At 42.8% G+C, this 26,274-nt stretch overlaps 1 protein-coding gene across 2 annotated transcripts in view; it reads left to right on the top strand.

The window, feature by feature from the left end:
• Nucleotides 1–26,274, top strand: part of ENTPD3 (ectonucleoside triphosphate diphosphohydrolase 3) — a 111,061-nt gene that overhangs the window by 30,325 nt on the left and 54,462 nt on the right. Inside the window, exons 1-2 of one of the 2 annotated variants that reach the window (XM_077268996.1) lie at nt 3,289–3,408; nt 7,501–7,634. In XM_077268996.1, the coding sequence (XP_077125111.1) occupies nt 3,372–3,408; nt 7,501–7,634 (171 nt within the window). In that variant the 5' untranslated portion in view covers nt 3,289–3,371. Of the gene's footprint in view, nt 1–3,288; nt 3,409–7,500; nt 7,635–26,274 lie in introns of those variants that run through there. The other variant, XM_077268997.1, reaches the window with a different exon arrangement.

Raw genomic sequence — 26,274 nt, 5'->3', positions numbered from 1 at the left:
GTGCTGAAAGGAAAGCAGTGATCTATACTTACATTCAGTCGCGGTGAGGCGCCCTCTGGTGGATGTCCTCATATGACCTGGAGCGTGGGAAAAAGTTCCCAGGCTGCAGTTCATGAGAACATCCAGCAGGGGCGCATCACCGCGACTGAATGTAAGTATAGATCACTGCTTTCCTTTCAGCACCCGGGGGATTACAGGCACGAGCGAGTGGTTTATCGCAGCTGGTGCCTGTAATATTAGTTAACCCCTTCAGATGGATTACTTCGTGGGACGTGACAGTTCATCAGAGAGGGTATGTATCTTGTGTGTTTATTGTTTTGCCAAGCGAGGGTCTGAAAATGGAATGAGAGAGCAATAAAATATTAAAACAACCGCTGTGTTTATTTCATTAAAATACTTTTTAATCATGTGTGTGTGTGTTTTTTAACCCTTTCAAACAATTGGATTAATAATGGATAGGTGACATAATTGACGCCTCTCCATTATTAATCTGGCTTAATGTCACCTTACAATAGCAAGGTGGCATTAACCCTTCATTACCCCATATCCCACCGCTACAGGGAGTGGGAAGAGAGTGGCCAAGTGCCAGAATAGGCGCATCTTCCAGATGTGCCTTTTCTGGGGTGGCTGGGGGCAGATGTTTTTAGCCACGGGGGGGCCAATAACCATGGACCCTCTCCTGGCTATTAATATCTGCCCTCAGTCACTGGCTTTACCATTCTGGCGGAGAAAATTGCGCGGGAGCCCACGCCAATTTTTTCCGCCATTTAACCCTTTATTTTAGCAGCTACAGTGCTGAAATTTTGCACATACACACTACTAACATTAGTAGTGTGGAATATGCAAAAAAAATGGGGATATGAGATGGTTTACTGTATGTAAACCATGTCTCATATCCTGTCGGGTTTGTGAAGGAGAAATGAGAAGCCGGCAATTGAATTACCGGCTTTTCTATAGAACACCGCTGCGTATTTCTCGCAAGTCACACTGCAGGTCCGTGTGTAATCCGATTTTTTCTCGCACCCATAGACTTTCATTGGCGAGTCTCGGCCGAGATACGCTGACAATCGCAGCCTGCTGCGAGTTCCCTCGGATCCGAAATACGGTGGAGAAAATATCGGATGATGGGAGCTGCACCATAGATTAACATTGGGCCGAGTGCTATGCGATTTTTTATCGCATAGCACTCGTCCGTATTACGGTCTAGTGTGACCCCGGCCTTAAAGGGATAATCATTCAAATTTTGAAAATTGCTAATTTTTTATTTTTTTCTCAAATTTTTGATATTTTTTATAAATAAACACAAAACATATTGACCTAAATTTACCATTATCATAAAGTATAATGTGCCACGAAAAAACAGTCTCAAAATCACTGGGATTTGTTGAAGTGTTGCAGAGTTATTACCACATAAAGTGGCACTGGTCAGATTTCAAAAATTTGGCTCCGTCACTAAGGGGTTAAATTAAAGGGAAAGTTCCCAGAGTGATGTGTAATGGCCACTCTCTGCTCTCCTGATCTCACTGCAGAGCTGTGTGTGATTATACAACCTCTGGCAAAAATTATGGAATCACCGGCCTTGGAGGATGTTCATTCAGTTGTTTAATTTTGCAGACATGGCACAAAACTAAAGTCATTTCAAATGGCATCTTTCTGGCTTTAAGAAACACTAAAAGAAATCAAGAACAAAAAATGTGGTAGTCAGTAATGGTTACTTTCTTTAACCAAGCATAGGGAAAAAATTATGGAATCACTCAATTCTGAGGAAAAAATTATGGAATCATGACATATGAAGAACACAGAGATTGTTGTCACAAAGAGTACACAAGAACTTGCCAGAAACTCCTCAAGCTCTATAATGTTGCTGTAGGCCTCTTGGCCTGTTTGTTAGACAATACCCACAGTCTAACTGCGGCAAAACATGTAGCCGCGGGGACTCAAACATAGAATTCGAGCACCCCGAGATCCTCGAATAACACCCGAGCATGCTCGGACAACATATTAGCATATTAGAGCACGCTCACTACTGGACGTCCAGTCCTAAGTAATATCCTTTTTGTGCCAAATTTAAGCCACTTATTGATGTCCATCTTCAGAGTGTTCCATGGTATATACCATGGTGAGAGATGATCTTGTGGCAATAAATGGGGCAATGTCATTTAAAAATAAAAGTACAGAAAGAAAATGAGACATTATTATAAGCTTTTTGAATAGGACCTGTGCACAATATATATGGGAATAAACACCTTAGAAATTGGAGAAAACTACTAGGTGTAAATAGAGCTGTAAGGGTGTAATGATTGACAAAAAGAAAGCATTTAGAGAGCAAAAGCCGGAGGGTAGTGACGAGACATTAAATAGAGTGAAATAAATTGTTTAAAAAAGCAAACAAACATGCATGCATTACAATAAAAGAGGCATAGATGCTTCTATACAAGTCACTAGTATGGCCACACTTAGGCCGGGTTCACATTTGCATTCGGGGGCTTTGCGGAGGGCTGCATATGTCCTCCGTTAAGCCCCGCCTACTTCCGCATACTTCTGCATGCGTCCTGCATACCTATCTTTAACATTGGGTACGCAGGACATGTGGATGTATGCGGATGAGTCGTTTTGACACGCTCACCGTCCGCACAAAACGCAACTTGTGGCGTTCCTGTGCGGACGGTGGGCACATCAAAACAACGCATCCGCATGTCCTGCGTACCCAATGTTAAAGATAGGCACGCAGGATGCATGCGGAAGTAGGTGGGGCTTAACGGAGGACGTACGCAGTCCTCCGCAAAGCCCCAGAACGCAAATGTGAACTTAGCCTTAGAATGGCCCTGACTTTAGTCTCCAGCATATAAGAGGGATATGGCTGAACTAGAGCGGGTGAGGGAAGAGCGACCGAGGTTATCAAACTTGGGCTTTTACAGTTTGCAAAAACGAAAGCTTAGGGGCAATCTTATTGTAGTGTACAAATATATGGGAGGACAGTACAGAGATTTGTATGATGATCTCTTTAGACCTGCAATGATGACAAAGACAAGAGTTATCCTCTACAGCTAAAGGAAGGAAGGTTTGGTCTTTATCACAGATGGTTATTCTTTACTGTAAGAGCAGAGAGAGTTCTACAGTCTCTCTGCTCTGCTACATGATGTTGCAACAGTCGGATTCACTAAAAAAGTTCAAGGAGGTTCTGAATAACTTGATAAATACAATATTACAGGTTACAGTCACCAGATCTGAACCCAATCGAGATGGTTTGGGGTAAGCTGGACCGCAGAGTGAAGGCAAAAGGGCCAACAAGTGCTAAGCATCTCTGGGAACTCCTTCAAGATTGTTGAAAGACTATTCCTAGTGACTACCTCTTGAAGCTCATCAAGACAATGCCAAGAGTGTGCAAAGCAGCCATCAAAGCAAAAGGTGGCTACTTTGAAGAACCTAGAATATAAGATATAATTTCAGTTGTTTCACACTTTTTTATATAATTCCACATGTGTTAATTCATAGTTTTGATGCCTTCAGTGTGAATGTACAATTTTCATAGACATGAAAATACAGAAAAATCTTTAAATGAGAAGGTGTGTCCAAACTTTTGGTCTGTACTGTATATGTCAGTGACAAATACAATTATTACAGTGTTTGTGCAGCTTACTGAACATGGTTTAATTATTAAAAGATTATTTTTCTTAAAAAAATGGTGTGGGCTCTCGCATAATTTTCGTAACCAGCAGAGGGAAAGACGATGGCTGGGGGCAGATATTTATAGCCTGGGAAGGGGGTAATACTCATGGAGCTTCCCAGGGTATTAATATCAGCTCACAGCTGTATACTTAGCCCTTACTGGCTATTAAAATGAGGGACCCCAAAAAAATGATGTAGGGTCCCCCTAATTAATTATCAGCAAAGGCTATGTAGACAGCTATGGGCTGATACTAATAGCCTAGGAAGGGGCCATAGATACTGCCCCCTTCCCCCGGCTAAAAACATTAGTTTTCAGCCACCCCAGAAAAGGCGCATCTATAAGATGTGCCAATTCTGGCACTTAGCCTTGCTCTTCTCGCTTGCCCTGTAGCGGTGCCCAGTGGGGTAATAGTTGGGGGGGTTTGATGTCACCCTTGTATTGTCAGGTGACATCAAGCCCTGGGGTTAGTAATGGAGAGGTGTCTATAAGAAGCCCCCATTACTAACCCCATAGTCATATTGTTTAAAAACACAAGATTTAAAAAGAGAAAGAACCGAGCGCACCACCATAATAATAATTATAAGGAAGTAGAGGTGCAAGATCAGTGGTAAATGCTATATGACCAACAAAGAAAAAGCACCACTGCAATTATGCACACCACAAGAAAATAATATATATCATATATAGACAAATGTATAGAAGAAAGAGGTTTTTATTGGCACACCACACAATATATTAAAACATACTTAAAAGCAAAAAAACAAGAGACCCAGTCCACTTGAAACAATATACATATTCTCAAGCCCAATGTACATTATAGCACCTGAACAATCAACTTTAAACCTACTGGCTCATGGGGCTAGTGTGCAGCCTTTCTGACAGAATCATAACCCAACACATGAACCCCCCAGATAAGGGAAATCCAGGGTAAGGGTCCCTGAAAAAGCTATGACCAATATACAGGAAGCCATCCCTATAGCAGGGCAAAATAGCCCATAAGACCAGAAAAGCTTAAGGGGTTAGGTTACCCAATGTTCAGCGTCTAAAGGGGAACAAGTCACCATGCACTGGAGTTAAGTGGACAAAAGAATGTGGCCCCAAGCGTATCGCCCTAGCCGATAGGGCTTCATCAGGGGAAGTATCAATGAGCACGCCAACCTCTGTTTAAATATAGCAGGGGTCAGCTGATGGAAGCTGTAGATCTATCAACTGACACCAGTGACCGGAGATAAACTTTATACCTCCGATCACATCTGAGCACTCATGCTGTCTTTTCACAGCGTGGGAACCACGGCTCTCTGGCCAGCAGGGATGGTTTCACCGCCAATCAGAAGCTGTGTTTGCCGCTCTGTCATGCATATGACAGCGTGTCAAACACTGTATTGTCAGGGTTCGGGTCCCCTGTTTAGTGTCTCTGCTGGATGACAAGCTGTATGGACGCAGCATGCAACCATGCAGCCTGCCATCTAGGTGCAGCAGAACTGACTGAGGTCGCATCCGTCTGTCCTTGACTTTTCAGCAGCAAATACACTGCAAAAAAAGCCAACCTGCATATTTGCAACATTTTTTCACCATTCAAGTCAGTGAGAGAAAAACGCTGAAAGAAGTGACACGCTCCATGAAAAAAAAAAATGCAGCAAAGCACAAAATCCTGATGACAAAAAAACCAATGTGTGTGCATGAAATTTCTGAAATTTCATAGGCTTTGCTGGTACTGTAAAAAGCAGCAGAAAATTAGCATTAAAAAACAGCAAAACAGCAAAAACGCCCTGTGTGAACTTACCCTTACAATTTAAAACATATAATAATGCAGGGTGATTCACTCGCTACTTTACCCGGAAAAATACAAAAGTATGTACAGTCCAAATTTCAGGACGGTCGACCATCTCTTTTAGAAGTTTCAGCAATTTTTCCAGGTATATAAACGAGTGACTCACCCTTTATGTGACTTGGCACAATAAAGGCCAAAGTGTGAGAAATGATCACATTACATAAGAATTAAAAGGCGCTCCTTTAGCAAATTTACACATATAGTCCTTATAAGAAAAACAAACTTAAAAAATGGAGAGTGATTAATCTACAGGTGATACTACTGCCCAGTGACATGATTCACACTCACTTTCATATCATCACTTATTTCTCCTTTGCTTATTTTTAGTATTAATGATAAGGTTTGCAAGTTCTAGCCAAGCACAATAAGCCTTGATTCCAGGAATAGCTTTGGCAGGAATTCACTCACAAAATTCTCTTAAAAGAAGGTTATGACCTTGAGTAAAATTATCATAAAATGTTATTTCAGATCATACCAATGATGTTTGTGATCATATAATAAACTATTGTTGCTTCAGATTATTGTGGTATTTTGACACTAAAGGGGTTGTTTGGGCATACAGTATTAACCCTTTTACGACCTTGAACATATAGGTACGGTATGTCATAGGTCTTTTTTTCACACTTTGAATTTTTTTTTTCACCATTTAAATGAAAAAATCTATACATGCTTGGTATCTGCGTACTTGTAACAACTTGGAGAATCCTAATGGCTTTGGGGGTGCCAGTTGCTGGACCTCCACTGACCTAGATCATCAATACCGTATGCATGAACAACCCCTTTAAAGTGTATTTCAGTCTAAAATATGCTTTACCTAGCCAACGAATACTGACAAATATTGGACTGCAGCAGGTCTGACTGATACAATCCTCCTGCTGCATGACCAGTTGTGCAGAATTTATGCATATTCTGGTACATGGCATATAATGTCATTATTTTGAAAGTCGATAGATTTTTCTTTCTTTTATTCTGTATGCATTACCCAAGAATGAGCATTCTGCTTGTTTGTCGGGTGATTGCTCTGGCATTTTTATACAGTCCAGCAAACCGACAATCGAGAAGGAGCATTCTTACAGACTCTTGTTCCCTAAAGGTATGTGTCCACAGTCAGTAAACGCTGTGGATTGGATGCTGCGTACAGCTTCAGCGTCCAATCCGCAGCGGCCAGATGTTACAGCATAGTGGAGGGGAATTTATGAAATCCCATCTCCACTATGTGTGCAGGGACGCCTCCGGCAGACCTGCGTATATGCACATGTGGCGCGTCTTTCCAGACTGCAGCATGTCAATTTATCTTGCGGAGACGCTCAGTCTCCGCAAGATAAATATCACATTCCAATGTATAGGATGCGGTGATTCAAACACATGTGGAATCACCGCGCGTACAAAAGCCGGCAGCGCTTTGGACGGAGGGGACGTGCTGCTCCCAAAGAGCTGCAAATACTGAACATGGAAACATGCCCTAAATGCAACTTATTCATATGACATGGAGATATGGACACGTTTAGTATCTGCAGAAGATTTTTTTTCTGCAACAACCAGAATGTTGGCAGGAAAAATGGTGTAAAGTACACACTTTTGGCTGTGTCTGGTCCCAAGTGCCGGCGGCAGTGCCGGGATTTAATGTGAGAGACTCACGCGAGTTTCTCGTATTGCACTCGCAAGTGTGACACTAGCCTCCTACCATTAGTCATCTTGTTACCATTACAGACATGATGATAATTGATAACACCTCACCTCATGAATATCACATATTCATAATAGGCAGTAATTGCAGCTCTTCTTCACTACGTAATGACCTATGCACACACTATAGAAATATATAGCAGTATGCCAGACTCGTTGACATCTTTAGGAGAGTTTTCTATTGATGGCTACTGTTAATGTGGCTTTGTCAAACGTTTCTGTAAATGTTCAGTGAACACGGATGCATGTCATGTCCAATATACATAATGTACAACCAAGAGCCGTGTCTCATTGGAATATCCTATTCTTGCAGGAGCTGGGATGCCTTCTAAGGTGAAGATTCCTCTCATTATTTCCATTTTGTTTCTCTTGATCAGCGTATCTGTTATCATTGCAATTGCTTACGTTCAGATTCACCAAGAACGGTCACTTTCTCCTGGTTTAAAGGTACATATTATATGGAAATACATAATATCGCCTTATTCTTCTCAGTTTATTTTGGTCTGAATCAGTTTTATTTCAAAATAAATTTGATTTGTTTTTGTGTTCCTAAAAAAAAAAAAATTGTCGAGCAATGAATAATGAAATATGTTTCAAAATAAATCATCATTTACATATTTGGACATTTTTTGAAGATTCTTGTTTGAAGAAGACCTGTCACCTCTCCTTATAGAAATACCATGAGTACATTTATAAATATTTTACATAACTGTATTATTTATGAAATAACAGTCCTGTGGCATCTATTTTAGAAATCTAATTTGTGCAGTTCCACTTTTATTCCTGCAAAATTATGTATAAATTGACAACTGGGTGTTGCCCTTCACAATCTGACATTGTGCAATCAGTGTGGACATTGTCACTTTAAAGGAACATACCCCACTGACAATGGTATTCTACCCCATAAAAAGTGAGCAGTTATGTTTAGATTCTAAATTACATTTACAAAGATTATTCCAGCTATCTAAATTGTAATCCGTAATTGTTCTTTATGCAGATATCTAACCCACAATACATTATTAGCAGGTATTTTATAAATAAAAATAAAATGGGAAACTGCTGCTTAGATTACTATTAAAGGGAATCTGTCACCAGGTTTTTTCTATCTCATCTGAGAGCAGTATGATGTAGGAAAAGAGACCCTGATTTCAACGATGTATCACTTAGTTTGTTAGGTGCAGCAATTTTTACACAAAGTTCTTAGATGAGGCTTGTAGCAGAGCTCAGAAAGCTGCCTCCACCTACACCACAGCTCTCTATGTACACTGTCTATTGACAATAAGCTGCTAATAAGTGGAGGGGGCGTGGTGGGACCAGGGCACATTAAGCATCAATCCTGGTGATGATCTCCTGATGATAAAACGTTCATTGTATGTAAACAATAGCACACGGCCTAATAAGCGACACATCACTAAAATGTGTCTCAACCCCTACATTATGCTGTCCTCAGATTACATAGTAAAAACTTGCTGACAGATTCCCTTTAATCCTCAGTGTGAAAGCTGTCATGACACAGCTGTCGGGTGACCAGGGGCTCCTCCCTTGTCTCTAACACTAGGGGGCGCCCTAGCTCGCCCTACTCCCCGGGACACTTCTGAAGGTGAAGATGCTGGGGCCTCCACCCTTGCCTTATCTCCTGAGTTAACCCTCCATCTGTTCTTTACCCCCACCCAGGGAAGAGGGGTGCTACTATGCACCATAGTACATCTACACAACAACAAAGGCAACACAAACAAGGGTTAACAGAAAACTCCTGGCATACAAAATATTCACTCACATATAACAGAGGAATGCACCAGGGCATGGAAGATGGGAAATAAATCAAAATAGAGAAGGATAGGGAATTACCACACATACAAACTGAGCAACAGTCACTGATAAGTCCTCCAACTCTCCTCATATGAACTCCTCTCCCTCCGTTAGCCATGCAGCAAATGCTAGCTCTGACAATGGTTTGTAATACAGCCCAGATGATAAAAGGGGAAAGGAGTGGCTAACCGAGCTCAGCTGTGAACACAGGGATTTCCAACATGGCCAATTAACCCCTGTTCTGCCAGAAGAAATAAACACATTTAAAATGAAGGAGAAGTGCTTCTTCTCAGTGCCGGAATAGGAGCAATCAGAAGCTGCGGTCTTCTGGCTCTACACTGTCACGGTAACCCTGTGACATCAATTAAGTTTCCCTTAATGTTACGCCGGCAACTCGCACACCTCCTAAGTGCCACCCTACTTACTGCGTGTTTCGCTCTGCTCCACCCTGTACCTGACCATCACTTGGAGATGCTTGATGCCTCTCTTCCAGCTCTGGTGTTGTAGGCCATAGAGAGGCATGCCTGTATTCTTCAGGAATTTGTATCCACTCAGTCCTGCAGATATCGGCGTCCCAACCTATCACCTGCCAGCAGATATTTTCTTTGACTACACCCTCCATTCCTTGCCTGAACTTTGGTTCCTGTTTCTGTCTGTCTCCAAGATTCAGTTAGGCTATGTTCATACGTTGCTTTTTTGCTGCTTTTTTTTCTTCCCCAAAAACTTGATCTCTTGGCAGAAAGAAAAGGTGCAGACAAAAGCAGATTTTGCGGGCTTTTTTGCTGCTTTTCTTGCTGTTTTTTTTTTTTTTTTGAATCCCAAAGTTTAGCTTTGCTTCCACCATACAAGCATGAACCATGCAAGGTTTTAGGCCACCAATGCAAGACATATGTGACACCACGAAACATTTTGAGAGAAAAAAAAGAGCAAATTGATCAAATTATTTAGTGGAAATAGATTTTTATGTCTGAAAAAATAGTGACTATTCTGAACAAAAAAGTTCATGAAAAAAATCCACAATCACAAATGTAAAAACAGCAGGAGGAGTTGAATTGGTCTGGAATATTTTATGGAAGACATTGGCAGAGCATTTTGTAGGGTGGACACTGTTTACTTTCACACATTTGTAGGTCCATTGAGTTGGTCAGGTATTGTTCAATTTCACACATTGTTCAGGAGATGTTTAGTTTTACACATTGGTCACTGAATTGCTCAGGCAATTGTTTACTTTAACACATCACTAATTGAATTACATTGTACTACATTACGTTTGTACTAATCCCTACTGCCATTGTCAGGTGAGGAGACCAAGATATTTTGGTTTAACTTGAGAAAATCACAAAAATAAATATGTTTCGCATCATGCTGTACCTGCTTTTTTACTTATAACGCAGCAAAAACTGACGGCAACATTTTTTGCTGTGTTTCTGCTACTTTTTTGTTTTACGCATTGCTTTATATGGGTGAAAATGAAAAAGCTGCAAAAACGCTGAAAGCATTGACATGCTGCAGTTTTATAAAAGCAGCCGTTTTCCAATTCAGTCAAGAAAAAAGCAAAAACGTGTGCATGAGATTTCTGAAATCTCATAGCTTTTGCTGCTACTGTAAAAAGTAGCTTTTAATTGGCATTTAAAAAAAAGCTGAAAAACGCAGCAAAAATGCAGTGTGTGAACTTAGCCTTAGTGTGTTTTCTCATCTTTTCTTCCCTGCTTCTGACCCAGCTCATTTACCCGTTTTGCCTGACCTCTCCACTCCTAACCTTGACTTTGTTTAGTGATCCTTTGCTGCCTGCCCCAACCTCAGACCATCTGACCACACATTGTCTCACCCACCTGTACTCCATATCCGAGTCTCCGGAGCTCTGGTTAGCTGCTGCAGTACAGGGGACTGCCCTGGAGTGGTACCTGATGTCTACCAGCAGCTCAGCCTATCCTCACCATCTGAGGATCTGGTGAATACCAGGTAGACACTTAGTCACGCCCCTCCACGATTAGCCTTGCCCATGGTGCAGTAGATCCACACTCACTAGCGTTACACTTAAAGGGAACCTGTCACCTGAATTTGGTGGGACCTTTTTTCGGTTCGATGGGCGGTGTTTTGGGGTGTTTTATTCACCCCTTCCTTTCCCGCTGGCTGCATGCTGTCCTCCATAGAACAAGCCTGTGCAAGGCAATCTTGCCTTGCGCACGCGCAGTATGCTTTGCCCAACTGCGGGCAAAGCCGAAAAGCATTGCCTTGTGCAGGCGTGTTCTACGGAGGACAGCGAATCAACTTCAAGCCAATATTGCGGCCAGCGTGCAGCCAGCGGGAAAGGAAGGGGTGAATAAAACACCCGAAAACACCGCCCATCGGACAGAAAAAAGGTCCCACCAAATTCAGGTGACAGGTTCCCTTTAAATTGGTATAGGACTCTTTTATTTCTACTACCCGTCTTCCATACTGGATTATTAGTAGTACAAGAATGTATTGCCCATTGCTTATATAACACTAACATATCACATAATGCTGAACAGAGATTGTCACCTGTGATATTCATTCTTTGCCCCATGGGGCTCACAATATCGATTCCCTAAATATGTGAAACACACACTATGGACAATCCCAATACATTTTGAAAAGTGGACAACCTAGAAAAATATATACAAAACAGCGAGACCTCAATGTACATGTGACATTGCGTCATAGAAACACCGGACCCCAGAGCTAACCAGGCTACAGGCATCATCAATACTGCAGTCCTTTCCATTGCAGTTTCTTGATGTCTTTCTGCCTAAAAATACAATGGCTGTAATCTGTAGGATTGTAGAACGCACGGAAATATTTACCCGTCATTCATCTCTACATGGGCAGGGCCTTTATTTGTGGATGCTTATATACATTTGGAAAACAAACCACAAAAATGCTGTAAAACTTTTGTTTATACAGTGTTTAGAAAGTTGATATTCGAGCAGTCATAGTAACGGGTACTCCCAAAATGAAATGTTTGGATTATTATTACATCATCCAATCACACTGATTTTCTAAATATTGTTTTCATCCAAGATGAAGTTTGGTGAATATAGCAACATAACAGATCGTGACTTGTTTCTTTTCCCATAACATTTGTTCTATTTGAATCCATGTCAGCTTTTAAAAGTCACACAGAAGTCTGAAAAACATTTTAGTGTGACATTATGCTGTAATAATACATTATTTGCAGGGACACAGTTCATAAAAACTGAAATCCATTGGTCCAGGAAGTAGCAACAATGCTTCAGAATAATTTATGTCTGTTGTTGCCAATTGGAAGTGCTCTATAAATATGGCTGTATGCAGCTAGTATTAAAGGTTTATACATTACTTGCTAAAATGAGGCCCAAGTGGTGTTACAATAGCAGAAAACAAATCTATACTCACCAGGTGTCCTGTCTTGATGTTACAATTAGAGATGAGCGAATATGTTCGGAAAACGATTGGCAAACATAAATTCAGCACGAATACGGTACATTCGGATTCATGATCGGTAAAATCGAAAAAAGTTGGTAACATTCGTTAAAAGATAGAATAAAAGCCGGTAATTCATGTGCTGCGTTCAGTAAAATCACAGCATGACATGTTAGAATAGTGTAGATAGAATATATATATATATATATATATATATATATACACTCACCGGCCACTTTATTAGGTACACCTGTCCAACTTCTTGTTAACACTTAATTTCTAATCAGCCAATCACATGGCGGCAACTCAGTGCATTTAGGCATGTAGACATGGTCAAGACAATCTCCTGCAGTTGAAACCGAGCATCAGTATGGGGAAGAAAGGTGATTTGAGTGCCTTTGAACGTGGCATGGTTGTTGGTGCCAGAAGGGCTGGTCTGAGTATTTCAGAAACTGCTGATCTACTGGGATTTTCACGCACAACCATCTCTAGGGTTTACAGAGAATGGTCCGAAAAAGAAAAAAAATCCAGTGAGCGGCAGTTCTGTGGGCGGAAATGCCTTGTTGATGCCAGAGGTCAGAGGAGAATGGGCAGACTGGTTCGAGCTGATAGAAAGGCAACAGTGACTCAAATCGCCACCCGTTACAACCAAGGTAGGCCTAAGAGCATCTCTGAACGCACAGTGCGTCGAACTTTGAGGCAGATGGGCTACAGCAGCAGAAGACCACACCGGGTACCACTCCTTTCAGCTAAGAACAGGAAACTGAGGCTACAATTTGTACAAGCTCATCGAAATTGGACAGTAGAAGATTGGAAAAACGTTGCTTGGTCTGATGAGTCTCGATTTCTGCTGCGACATTCGGATGGTAGGGTCAGAATTTGGCGTAAACAACATGAAAGCATGGATCCATCCTGCCTTGTATGGAGCATCTTTGGGATGTGCAGCCGACAAATCTGCGGCAACTGTGTGATGCCATCATGTCAATATGGACCAAAATCTCTGAGGAATGCTTCCAGCACCTTGTTGAATCTATGCCACGAAGAATTGAGGCAGTTCTGAAGGCAAAAGGGGGTCCAACCCGTTACTAGCATGGTGTACCTAATAAAGTGGCCCGTGAGTGTATATATATATATCTCTATATAGTCACTGAATCAGAAAACAGCTGACCGCACCATCCAATTTCAAGCTTTGTGAACACACCGGCTGTCAGCAGATGCTGGCCAGCTGATCTCGGGTGCCGAGCCCAGAAGACACACTGTTGTAAATCATTAGAAGGAAGAAGTGGCAGCACTCACCGATCTTCAAAGCAGATGAAACTTTATTGCATTAAAATCTTCACGGCTCGGGGGTGCATATACAAAGGAGTGTACAAGCTCAAACGACGGCCGTTTCGCGCTGCTTGAGCGCTTCAACGGGTTTGTGAATGGACGGATGTGACGCCAGAAGGAGTTTATGCAGTAAGCACCCCTCCTCCCAGATCCACTCAGCCCAATCACTGGTACGTAATACTAAAAACAACTAAAAACAATTCATAACAATTCAATGAGTAAACGCTGTATTGAACTTATGTATAGCGTATATTAAACCTGGTATTTAAAGCATTATGAATATAAGCAGTAGCGTTATATATCCCTGAGTCAAATAATTAACAGACATCTGTTCAACTATATCCAACCATGCTTACTCTAATGGCATTTGGTGACTATCTCAAACAAACTATTACAATCCCCTTTAGATATATATATAAAACCAGCATCACTAACATACGTTCGAAACCTTGCAACATAGGCACAATTTTTTAGAAAAACCGGCAGTACATTTATATTAGTGTATTACACGGAGGGAATACAGACGATACCAATCACAAAAATATTGCCATGTCTACCTTATCATTTAAGCCTGCTGGCCCCATGGCTCCTGTTTGCATTATCCATCTTGCTTCCCTTCTCAGTAACAAATTATGGAGGTCACCTCCTCTTCTAGATGGTACTACTCTTTCTATACCAGCGAATGTCATCACCCTGGGGTTCCCACCATGTGCTTCACTTCACGCATATGGCTGATTAACCTTGGGACACCCTTGCCAGATGTTATGGATTTGAAATGTTCCCTAATGTTTCATTGGGAATATTAGGGAACCCATGAAACCACATTGGTACCATGTCCCTAAGATACATAAGGCGACCATAGACCCACCGGGCCGACCCATCATGTCTGGGGTCGGGTCCCTCACAGAACCACTCTCTAAGTATATTGATTGGTTATTGCGACCATTATTGACAAGCATTCCCTCAAACACAAAAGACACTAATTCTTTTTTGATGTATATTAAACAATTTGTTTGGCAACCTGGATTTATGTTGGCCTCAGTGGATGTAGTCAACCTGTATACGCGCATTCCCCAGAGAGAGGGAGTGGAGTCTATACGCCAGATTTTGAATACTACAAATAGGGATCGGAATTTTATTGATTTCATCTATGATGGCCTTATGTTTATTTTGACACACAATGCCTTTACTTTTATGGACCTCTGGTACATACAGATCATCGGAACTGCCATGGGGACTCCGGCAGCTTGTACATTTGCTAACCTATTTTTAGGTCATTTTGAGGAGGTATATATTTATTCAGCGAAATAATGTGTTCCTCAAACATATCAAACTGTACCTCAGATATGTCGATGACATGTTCTTTGTGTGGGATGGACCCGAGGAGAGCTTTGCCCAATTTGTGACCCATCTCAACACTAACACTATGGGAATGCCATTCACGTCTAATTTTGGGGGTACACATCTAGATTTTTTGGACGTGTCTCTACAAATTAAAGAAGGAGAATTATGCACCTCCTTATATCGAAAACCGGTGGCCACTAATTCAGTTATGCATTATAACAGTTATCACCCATACCATACGAAATGCTCGTTACCCTATAGCCAGCTCCTTAGAACACGCAGAGCCAATAACACACGAGGGGTTTGATCAACAATCACGTGAGTTAAGTCACAGGCTGAAGGATAGAGGGTACCCGGACAAGGTTTGGCAAGAAGCAGTGAGTAAAATGAGTGAAAGTAGTACTAATATTACCCAAGGTACATGAAATGCAAAAGATAAACGGTTTACATTTTGGCTTTCAGTATGGTCCCATGGATAAACACATAAGAGCAGCCATTAGGAAAAATTGGCACCTTTTGGGCAAAGATAAAGATTTAACTGGCGTGGTGGCCAGGGGCCCATTAATCTCAAATAGACGTAGTGTTAGGATACGGGACATTCTGGTACGCAATCGTATTACGAATGATAAGACAAACAATTGGCTTGAGTCGAGTACCCCTAAGGGGAATTACCGTTGCGGACATTGCACATATTGCCAGTACCACATAACGGATAAGATTTTGAACATAGGACCTATCACACATAAAGTGACTCAATTAATATCCTGTAAAACCAATTATGTTGTATATGTGGTCTTCTGCCCATGTGGGCGGTACTACATAGGGAAAACAATTAGACACATGTATATACGTTTTAGGGAACATTTCAAATCCATAACATCTGGCAAGGGTGTCCCAAGGTTAATCAGCCATATGCGTGAAGTGAAGCACATGGGGGGAACCCCAGGGTGATGACATTCGCTGGTATAGAAAGAGTAGTACCATCTAGAAGAGGAGGTGACCTCCATAATTTGTTACTGAGTAGGGAAGCAAGATGGATAATGCAAACAGGAGCCATGGGGCCAGCAGGCTTAAATGATAAGGTAGACATGGCAATATTTTTGTGATTGGTATCATCTGTATTCCCTCCGTGTAATACACTAATATAAATGTACTGCCGGTTTTTCAAAAAAATTGTGCCTATGTTGCAAGGTTTCGACCGTTGTAATAGTTCGTTTGAGATAGTCACCAAATGCCATTAGAGTAAGCATGGTTGGATATAGTTGAACAGATGTCTGTTAATTATTTGACTCAGGGATATATAACGTTATTTCTTATATTCATAATGCTTTAACCCCTTTCTGACAGTGGACGTACTATCCCGTCGAGGTGGGGTGGGCCCGTATGACCACCGACGGGAGCGCGGCCGATCGCGGCCGGGTGTCAGCTGACTATCGCAGCTGACATCCGGCACTATGTGCCAGGAGCGGTCACGGACCGCCCCCGGCACATTAACCCCCGGCACACCGCGATCAAACATGATCGCAGTGTACCGGCGGTACAGGGAAGCATCGCGCAGGGAGGGGGCTCCCTGCGGGCTTCCCTGAGACCCCCGGAGCAACGCGATGTGATCGCGTTGCTCCGAGGGTCTCTTACCTCATCTCCCTTGCAGTCCCCGGATCCAAAATGGCCGCAGCATCCGGGTCCTGCAGGGAGGGAGGTGGCTTACCGAGTGCCTGCTCAGAGCAAGAGCTTGGTTAGCCTGCAGCACTGTAAGTCAGATCGCCGATCTGACAGAGTGCTGTGCAAACTGTCAGATCAGCAATCTGTGATGTCCCCCCTGGGACAAAGTAAAAAAAAAATTTCCACATGTGTAAAAAAAAAAAAAAAAAATCCTAAATAAAGAAAAAAAAAATATATATATATATATTATTCCCATAAATATATTTCTTTATCTAAATAATAAAAAAAACACTAAAAGTACAAATATTTAGTATCGCCGCGTCCGTAACGACCCAACCTATAAAACTGTTTCACTAGTTAACTGTTGTGAACTCTATTTTTAGGCTCCCTCTAGTGGTCACAAGCGGTACTGTGTAGTGTTGTCTTCTGCAGGTTGGCTGCATCAGCTGGTTCGTTATCCTTGGTTCATTTCCTATTTAACTCACCTGGATACTCAGTTCCTTGCCTGCTATCAATGTATTCAGTGCTCTTCAGATTCCTTGTGATTACCTTGCTCCCAGCCTCTCCAAGACAAGCTAAGTTTTTGTCCGTTCATTTTTTGATTATCAGCATTCATCATGTTTCTTGTCCAGCTTGCTAAGATGTGATCTCCTCGCTTGCTGGTTGCTCTAGGGGACTGAGTTTCTCCCCCCACACCGTTAGTTGGTGCGGGGGTTCTTGAAATCTCAGTGTGGATATTTTGGTAGGGTTTTTTACTGACCGCACAGACCCCTTACTATTTTCTGCTATCTAGTATTAGTGGGCCTCATTTGCTGAATCTGTTTTCACCCCTGTGTATGTGCCTTCCTCTTACCTCACCGTTATTATTTGTTGGGGGCTTCTATATCTTTGGGGATTATTTCTCTGGAGGCAAGAGAGGTCTTTCTTTCTCTCTAGGGGTAGTTAGTTCCTCAGGCTGGCTCGAGACGTCTAGGATTTTTTAGGCACGTTCACCGGCTACTTCTAGTGTGTTTGGATAGGTTCAGATTTGCGGTCAGTCCAGTTTGCCACCTCCCTAGAGCTTGTCCTATGTTTGTTACTTAGCTGGAGTAATTCGTGATCCTCAACCAATAAGGATCATAACAGGGGAGCCAGTGAAGGGATTGACAGAGGGGAGAGGCCGGAGAATAGTGGGGGGACAGGTGGATTAGTCGGGCAGCAGAGTTTAGAATAGATTGGAGGGGTGCGAGAGTGTTTGAGGGGAGGCCACAGAGCAGGAGGTTGCAGTAGTCAAGGCGAGAGATGATGAGGGCATGGACTAGGGTTTTTGCAGATTCTTGGTTGAGGAATGAACGGATTCGTGAAATATTTTTGAGTTGAAGTCGGCAGGAAGTGGAAAGGGCTTGGATATGTGGTTTGAAGGAGAGATCAGCGTCAAGGATAACCCCGAGGCAGCGAGCTTGTGGGACTGGGGAGAGTGGGCAGCTATTTACTGTAATGGATAGGTTCGTTGGGGTGGATTCTGTGGTGGATTGCAGCAGATTTGGAACCATGTGGTGGACAATTTGAGGTTGTCACAGGAGAAGGCTCAGCGCTTTGCCAACCGCCGCCGCGGTGTGGGTCCCCGACTTCGTGTTGGGGATTTGGTGTGGCTGTCTTCTCGGTATGTTCCTATGAAGGTCTCCTCTCCTAAATTCAAGCCTCGCTTCATCGGTCCTTATAAGATCTTGGAAATCCTTAACCCGGTGTCTTTTCGTTTGGATCTCCCAGCATCGTTTGCCATTCATATTGTGTTCCATAGGTCTTTGTTGCGGAGGTATGTGGTACCTGTGGTTCCTTCTGTTGAGCCTCCTGCTCCGGTGCTGGTCGAGGGCGAATTGGAGTACGTGGTGGAGAAGATTTTGGATTCTCGTATCTCTAGACGGAGGCTTCAGTATTTGGTGAAGTGGAAGGGCTATGGTCAGGAGGATAATTCCTGGGTTGTCGCCTCTGATGTTCATGCGGCCGATTTGGTTTGTGCCTTCCACGCGGCTCACCCTGATCGCCCTGGGGGTCTTGATGAGGGTTCGGTGACCCCTCCTCAAGGAGGGGTACTGTTGTGAACTCTATTTTTAGGCTCCCTCTAGTGGTCACAAGCGGTACTGTGTAGTGTTGTCTTCTGCAGGTTGGCTGCATCAGCTGGTTCGTTATCCTTGGTTCATTTCCTATTTAACTCACCTGGATACTCAGTTCTTTGCCTGCTATCAATGTATTCAGTGCTCTTCAGATTCCTTGTGATTACCTTGCTCCCAGCCTCTCCAAGACAAGCTAAGTTTTTGTCCGTTCATTTTTTGATTATCAGCATTCATCATGTTTCTTGTCCAGCTTGCTAAGATGTGATCTCCTCGCTTGCTGGTTGCTCTAGGGGACTGAGTTTCTCCCCCCACACCGTTAGTTGGTGCGGGGGTTCTTGAAATCTCAGTGTGGATATTTTGTTAGGGTTTTTTACTGACCGCACAGACCCCTTACTATTTTCTGCTATCTAGTATTAGTGGGCCTCATTTGCTGAATCTGCTTTCACCCCTGTGTATGTGCCTTCCTCTTACCTCACCGTTATTATTTGTTGGGGGCTTCTATATCTTTGGGGATTATTTCTCTGGAGGCAAGAGAGGTCTTTCTTTCTCTCTAGGGGTAGTTAGTTCCTCAGGCTGGCTTGAGACGTCTAGGATTTTTTAGGCACGTTCACCGGCTACTTCTAGTGTGTTTGGATAGGTTCAGATTTGCGGTCAGTCCAGTTTGCCACCTCCCTAGAGCTTGTCCTATGTTTGTTACTTAGCTGGAGTAATTCATGATCCTCAACCACTAAGGATCATAACAGTTAACCCCTTCAGTGAACACCGTAGGGAAAAAAAAAGAGGCAAAAAACAACGCTTTATTATCATACCGGCGAACAAAAAGTGGAATAACACGCAATCAAAAAGACGGATATAAATAACCATGGTACCGCTGAAAACATCATCTTATCCCGCAAAAAACGAGCCACCATACAGCGTCATCAAAGAAAAAAGAAAAAAGTTATAGTCCTCAGAATAAAGCGATGCCAAAATAATTATTTATTCTATAAAATAGTTTTTATCGTATAAAAGCGCCAAAACATAAAAAAATAATATAAATGAGGTATCGCTGTAATCGTACTGACCCGAAGAATAAAACTGCTTTATCAATTTTACTAAACGTGGAACGGTATAAACGCCTCCCCCAAAAGAAATTCATGAATAGCTGTTTTTTTGTCATTCTGCCTCACAAAATTCGGAATAAAAGGCGATCAAAAACTGTCACATGTCCAAAAATGTTACCAATAAAAACGTCAACTCGTCCCGCAAACAACAAGACCTCACATATATGGAAAAATTATAGGTCTCAAAATGTGGAGACGCAAAAACTTTTTTGCTATAAAAAGCGTCTTTTAGTGTGTGATGGCTGCCAATCATAAACATCCGCTATAAAAAATGCTATAAAAGTAAATCAAACTCCCCTTCATCACCCCCTTAGTTAGGGAAAAATAATAAAATTAAAAAAATGTATTTATTTCCATTTTCGGGTTAGGGCTAGGGTTAGGGCTAAGGTTAGGGCTAGGGTTAGGGTTGGGGCTAGGGTTGGAGCTAAAGTTAGGGTTAGGGTTTGGATTACATTTATGGTTGGGATTAGGGTTTGGATTAGAGTTAGGGGTGTGTCAGGGTTAGGGGTGTGGTTAGGGTTACCATTGGGATTAGGGTTAGGGGTGCGTTTGGATTAGGGTTTCAGTTAGAATTGGCAGGTTTCCACTGTTTAGGCACATCAGGGGCTCTCCAAACGCGACATGGCGTCCGATCTCAATTCCAGCCAATTCTGCTTTGAAAAAGTAAAACAGTGCTCCTTCCCTTCCGAGCTTTCCTGTGCGCCCAAACAGGGGTTTACCCCAAAATATGGGGCATCAGCGTACTCGGGACAAATTGGACAACAACTTTTGGGGTCCAAGTCCTCTTGTTACCCTTGGGAAAATATAAATTTGGGGGGCTAAAAATCATTTTTGTGGGAAAAAAAAGATTTTTTTATTTAAACGGCTCTGCGTTGTAAACTGTAGTGAAACACTTGGGGATTCAAAGTTCTCACAACACATCTAGATAAGTTCCTTGGGAGGTCTAGTTTCCAATATGGGGTCACTTTTGGGGGTTTCTACTGTTTGGGTACATCAGGGGCTCTGCAAATGCAACGTGACGCCTGCAGACCAATCCATCTAAGTCTGCATTCCAAATGGCGCTCCTTCCCTTCCGAGCTCTGCCATGCGCCCAAACAGTGGTTCCCTCCCACATATGGAGTATCAGCATACTCAGGACAAATTGGACAACAACTTTTGGGGTCCAATTTCTCCTGTTACCCTTGGAAAAATACAAAACTGGGGGCTAAAATATAATTTTTGTGGAAAAAAATATTTTTTATTTTCACGGCTCTGCGATATAAACCGTAGTGAAACACTTGGGGTTCAAAGTTCTCACAACACATCTAGATAAGTTCCTTGGGAGGTCTAGTTTCCAATATGGGGTCACTTGTGGGGGGTTTCTACTGTTTGGGTGCATCAGGGGCTCTGCAAATGCAACGTGACACCTGCAAACCAATCCATCTAAGTCTGCATTCCAAATGGCGCTCCTTCCCTCCCGAGCTCTGCCATGCGCCCAAACAGTGGTTCCCCCCCACATATGGGGTATCAGCGTACTCAGGATAAATTGGACAACAACTTTTGGGGTCCAATTTATTCTGTTACCCTTGTGAAAATACAAAACTGGGGGCTAAAAAATCATTTTTGTGAAAAAAAAAAAAAGAATTTTTATTTTCACGGCTCTGCGTTATAAACTGTAGTGAAACACTTGGGGGATCAAAGCTCTCAAAACACATCTAGATAAGTTCCTTAGGGGGTCTACTTTCCAAAATAGTGTCACTTGTGGGGGGTTTCAGTGTTTAGGCACATCAGGGGCTCTCCAAACGCGACATGGTGTCCCATCTCAATTCCAGTCAATTTTGCATTGAAAAGTCAAATGGCACTCCTTCCCTTCCGAGCTCTGCTGTGCGCCCAAACAGTGGTTTACCCCCACATATGGGGTATCAGCGTACTCAGGACAAATTGCACAACAACTTTTGGGGTCCAATTTCTTCTCTTACCCTTGGGAAAAAAAAATTGGGGGTGAAAAGATAATTTTTGTGAAAAAATATGATTTTTTATTTTTACGGCTCTGCATTATAAACTTCTGTGAAGCACTTGGTGTGTCAAAGTGCTCACCACACATTTAGATAAGTTCCTTAGGGCGTCTACTTTCCAAAATGGTGTCACTTGTGGGGGGTTTCAATGTTTAGGCACATCAGGGGCTCTCCAAACGCAACATGGCGTTCCATCTCAATTCCAGTCAATTTTGCATTGAAAAGTCAAATGGCGCTCCTTCCCTTCCGAGCTCTGCCATGCGCCCAAACAGTGGTTTACCCCCACATATGGGGTATCAGCGTACTCAGCACAAATTGTACAACAACGTTTGGGGTCCATTTTCTCCTGTTACCCTTGGTAAAATAAAACAAATTGGAGCTGAAATACATTTTGTGTAAAAAAAAAAAAAGTTAAATGTTAATTTTTATTTAAACATTCCAAAAATTCCTGTGAAACACCTGAAGAGTTAATAAACTTCTTGAATGTGGTTTTGAGCACCTTGTGGGGTGCAGTTTTTATAATGGTGTCACACTTGGTTATTTTCTATCATATAGACCCCTCAAAATGACTTCAAATGAGATGTGGTCCCTAAAAAAAAAATGGTGTTGTAAAAGTGAGAAATTGCTGGTCAACTTTTAACCCTTATAACTCCCTAACAAAAAAAAAATTGGTTCCTAAATTGTGCTGATGTAAAGTAGACATGTGGGAAATGTTACCTATTAAGTATTTTCTGTGACAACTCTGTGATTTAAGGGCATAAAAATTCAAAGTTGTAAAATTGTGAAATTTTTGCCAAATTTCTGTTTTTTTCACAAATAAACGCAAGTTATATCGAAGAAATTTTACCACGATCATGAAGTACAATATGTCACGAGAAAACAGTGTCAGAATCGCCAAGATCCGTTGAAGCGTTCCAGAGTTATAACCTCATAAAGGGACAGTGGTCAGAATTGTAAAAATTGGCCCGGTCATTAACGTGCAAACCACCCTTGGGGGTATAGGGGTTAAATACCAGGTTTAATATACGCTATACATAAGTTCAATACAGCGTTTACTCATTGAATTGTTATGAATTGTTTTTAGTATTACGTACCAGTGATTGGGCTGAGTGGATCTGGGAGGAGGGGTGCTTACTGCATAAACTCCTTCTGGTGTCACGGCCGTCCATTCACAAACTCTTTGAAGCGCTCAAGCAACGCGAAACGGCCGTCATTTGAGCTTGTACACTCCTTTATATATGCACCCCCGAGCCGTGAAGATTTTAATGCAATAAAGATTCATCTGCTTTGAAGATCGGTGAGTATATATATATATATATATATATATATATATATATATATATATTATATATACTAGATGGAGGCCCGATTGCTATCGCATCAGGAGGGCAGTGATGTCACGATGGGGGCAGGCTTTGCAGCGTTGAGAATCTCCTTTGCTGCTTTCCTCTCATTGTCATTGGGGAACTTTTTAGGAGGAACCATGTTGGCATTGATATTTGCTTTTTAAAGGGGTTTTCCCACTAACAACAGTTAATTTTACAAATTGTCTGTGTCTGACAATCTCCACATGAAATACCACAGCTCCTGGGCAGGGGAGGAAGCAAAAGACAATACTGACATTACAGTAGGAGATCGCAGAGGATACATTTTGTGAGGTAAAATATTGTTTAAAAACAGTCAGTGAAAGATATTACCCGACAAAATAAATCCTCTGTGTTCCCCTGCTGTAATGTCAGTATTGTGTTTTGCTTCCTCCCCTGCCCAGGAGATGTGGCATGTTCGGTACATGGTCAGACACAGACAATTTTTAAAATGAACTTTCGTTCGTGGGAAAACCTTTTTAATGTGACCGGCTTGCTCTACCTGTAGACATGTCGAGCATCTGCCGCCGGGATCAGCCGAATGATTCACTGCGCCTGTGTGGAATTCGTGCAGGCGCAGTAAATGAGACCACCGCCATCTTTTTGCAGACAGATAACGGCAGTCACATTCAAACTGCGCATGCGCTCCTCCTGTACAAAGATGCCGGCGGTCAGTGAATCATTCGGCTGATCCCGGTGGCGGCGTGTTCGCGATTGTGTTCAGCTGGTGTTATCGCGCAAGAGGCTGCGTATGGCGTATACAGTGTGTGTGTGTGTGTGTGTGTTCGCTGTGTACGGCGTATACAGTGTGTGTGTGTGTGAGTGTGTGTGTTTGTGTGTGTGTGCAGCACCCCAGGGTCCTGGTCATTGCAGTAACGTCGTTCTTCCACCAGGGGGAGTGATGTTACGTCTGAAGGCAATAAAGGAGATCTTCTTACCAGGTATCACAAACCACACAACACACTTCACACTGTAGCCCACCAGGAGGAGCTATGCTCCTATCTACTAGGGCACTCCTCACAATTAGGTAAAACTGGTGGTCTGGATAGGAAGTTAGGCAGAAGCTGACTGGGCTTCACCCAGGCAGCACCTGTCAGGCAGACAGAGAGGGAAGGAGGAACATCTAAGAGCTGCAGACAGAGTGGGTCCCTGACAGGGGTGGGATCTTGTCAGAGGCCTAGACAGAAGGCCACGGAGCTGCACCTGCCCGACATGAAAGAAAGAGACATTAGAAGAGAATTGTATTGCGGAGGGTGAGAAACGAAGTCATAGCAAAAGGAGAGGAAACCAGAAGGAGTTCTGCCCTGCAAAAGGCTGCCTCATTTCTGAGGCGCATGATCCGGTAGCTGGAACACCGAGGGAGTATCGTCTCCAAGCTTCGCTCCAGAGACCGGCAGGACAGCTAATTCCATATTAGTTGCCCGACCCATACCCAGGAGGCACGGTGGCAACTTGTGGGGCCGGGGCGTGCTAGAGTCCCTGTAAAAAGCCTCAGGCCACCAGTCATACGGGTTTGTCCTATCCATTCCATCAGGGGGACAGAGAGAAAGAGAAATAACATCTAGAACACCAACATCAGTTGTGAGGACCTTACCGAGATGCTCAGCAGGGAGGTACTACAACACCCAGGCACTAGAGGAAGGCTACTGATTTCCACCTGGATAAGGGGACTCTGGATTTGCCTTCCGACCGGCGGGACCCTGCCTACCCTGTGGTCTGTACCCTGGACTGTGGATGCTGAAGCCTTCAGTAAAAAGGTAAAGAGACTGCAACCTTGTGTCCTCGTTCTTCACTGCGCCTCACAACATCCACCATCTACACCTCTGGGAAGCCCTGGGGATACATTTCTTCTGTGGGAAGGTACACCATCTAGCTGCCATAACATCACCCCAGCGGACTCCTTAAAGCAGCATCGGTTACCCTGACCGAATACCACAGGTGGCGTCACGAACATTATCCCTTTAAAGACCTTTCCCCCATTTACAATGGACGTCCCTAGGGCCACAGACCGGGTCAGCCAACGTGACATCCCCCTTGAGAACCGAAGGGCCCGGTACCGAGTACCCCACTGCCCTATGGGGGTGCTCCATGTGTGTGTGGTGCGATGGGTTCCGCTGGTGGTAGGTACCGCACAAGAGGCTGGTACCACTAGCAGTTGCCATATTGAGACACCCATCACTTGGGTGTCCCAATATGGAAGTCGGTGAACTTCCGCCGCTTGGAATTCTAGGATCTGGACACATCTGGATGGAACAGGATGTGAAGACATTACAAGGTAAGTATATATTACTAGATATATAATAAATATATATATATATATATATATATATATATATATATATATATATACAGTATATTGTCAGTGACACATATATATGAAGCCAAAAGTGGAACAGCACAACAAAATACAAAATGGGTGCAACAAGTCTTCTCAGCAATGCATCCAATACTTGTCCAAGTCCATAATATGAAAAAAGGAAGGCAGCACTCCAAATTTTGCTCATTGTGAGCCGAAACGTTGCCACGCCATGTTGGTTTGCAATAAGTCCACCTATTTGGAAATTTGGAGTGCTGCCTTCCTTTTTTCATATTATATATGTATAGATACAAATATTATATATATATGTGTATGTGTATATATATATATATATATATATATATATATATATATATATATATATATATATATATATATAATGATAGAGTTCACTGGGAGAATTTCACTGCGGTGAATTTCAACTGTGGTGAAATCGCCTCTGCACAGTGCGGCTTTCTCCTGTGATAGCGGGGATTTCACCGAGGGCACCGCAGTTCAGCCAGGCTGGGAACGCAGCCTCAGTGACGTCACCGCTAGTCAGAGACGGCTGAGTTCAGTCACCAGTGGTTCTCAGCCTGGATGGTCACATCTTGGCACTGTCCAGGTTGAAAACTATTTCACTCCCAGACATGGATTATGGCGTGGGACA

This window comes from Ranitomeya variabilis, chromosome 6, assembly GCF_051348905.1.
Source record: "Ranitomeya variabilis isolate aRanVar5 chromosome 6, aRanVar5.hap1, whole genome shotgun sequence".
Classification (NCBI taxonomy): domain Eukaryota; kingdom Metazoa; phylum Chordata; class Amphibia; order Anura; family Dendrobatidae; genus Ranitomeya; species Ranitomeya variabilis.
Note: the sequence above shows the minus strand (reverse complement) of the source record. Positions and strands in the feature narration are given on the sequence as shown.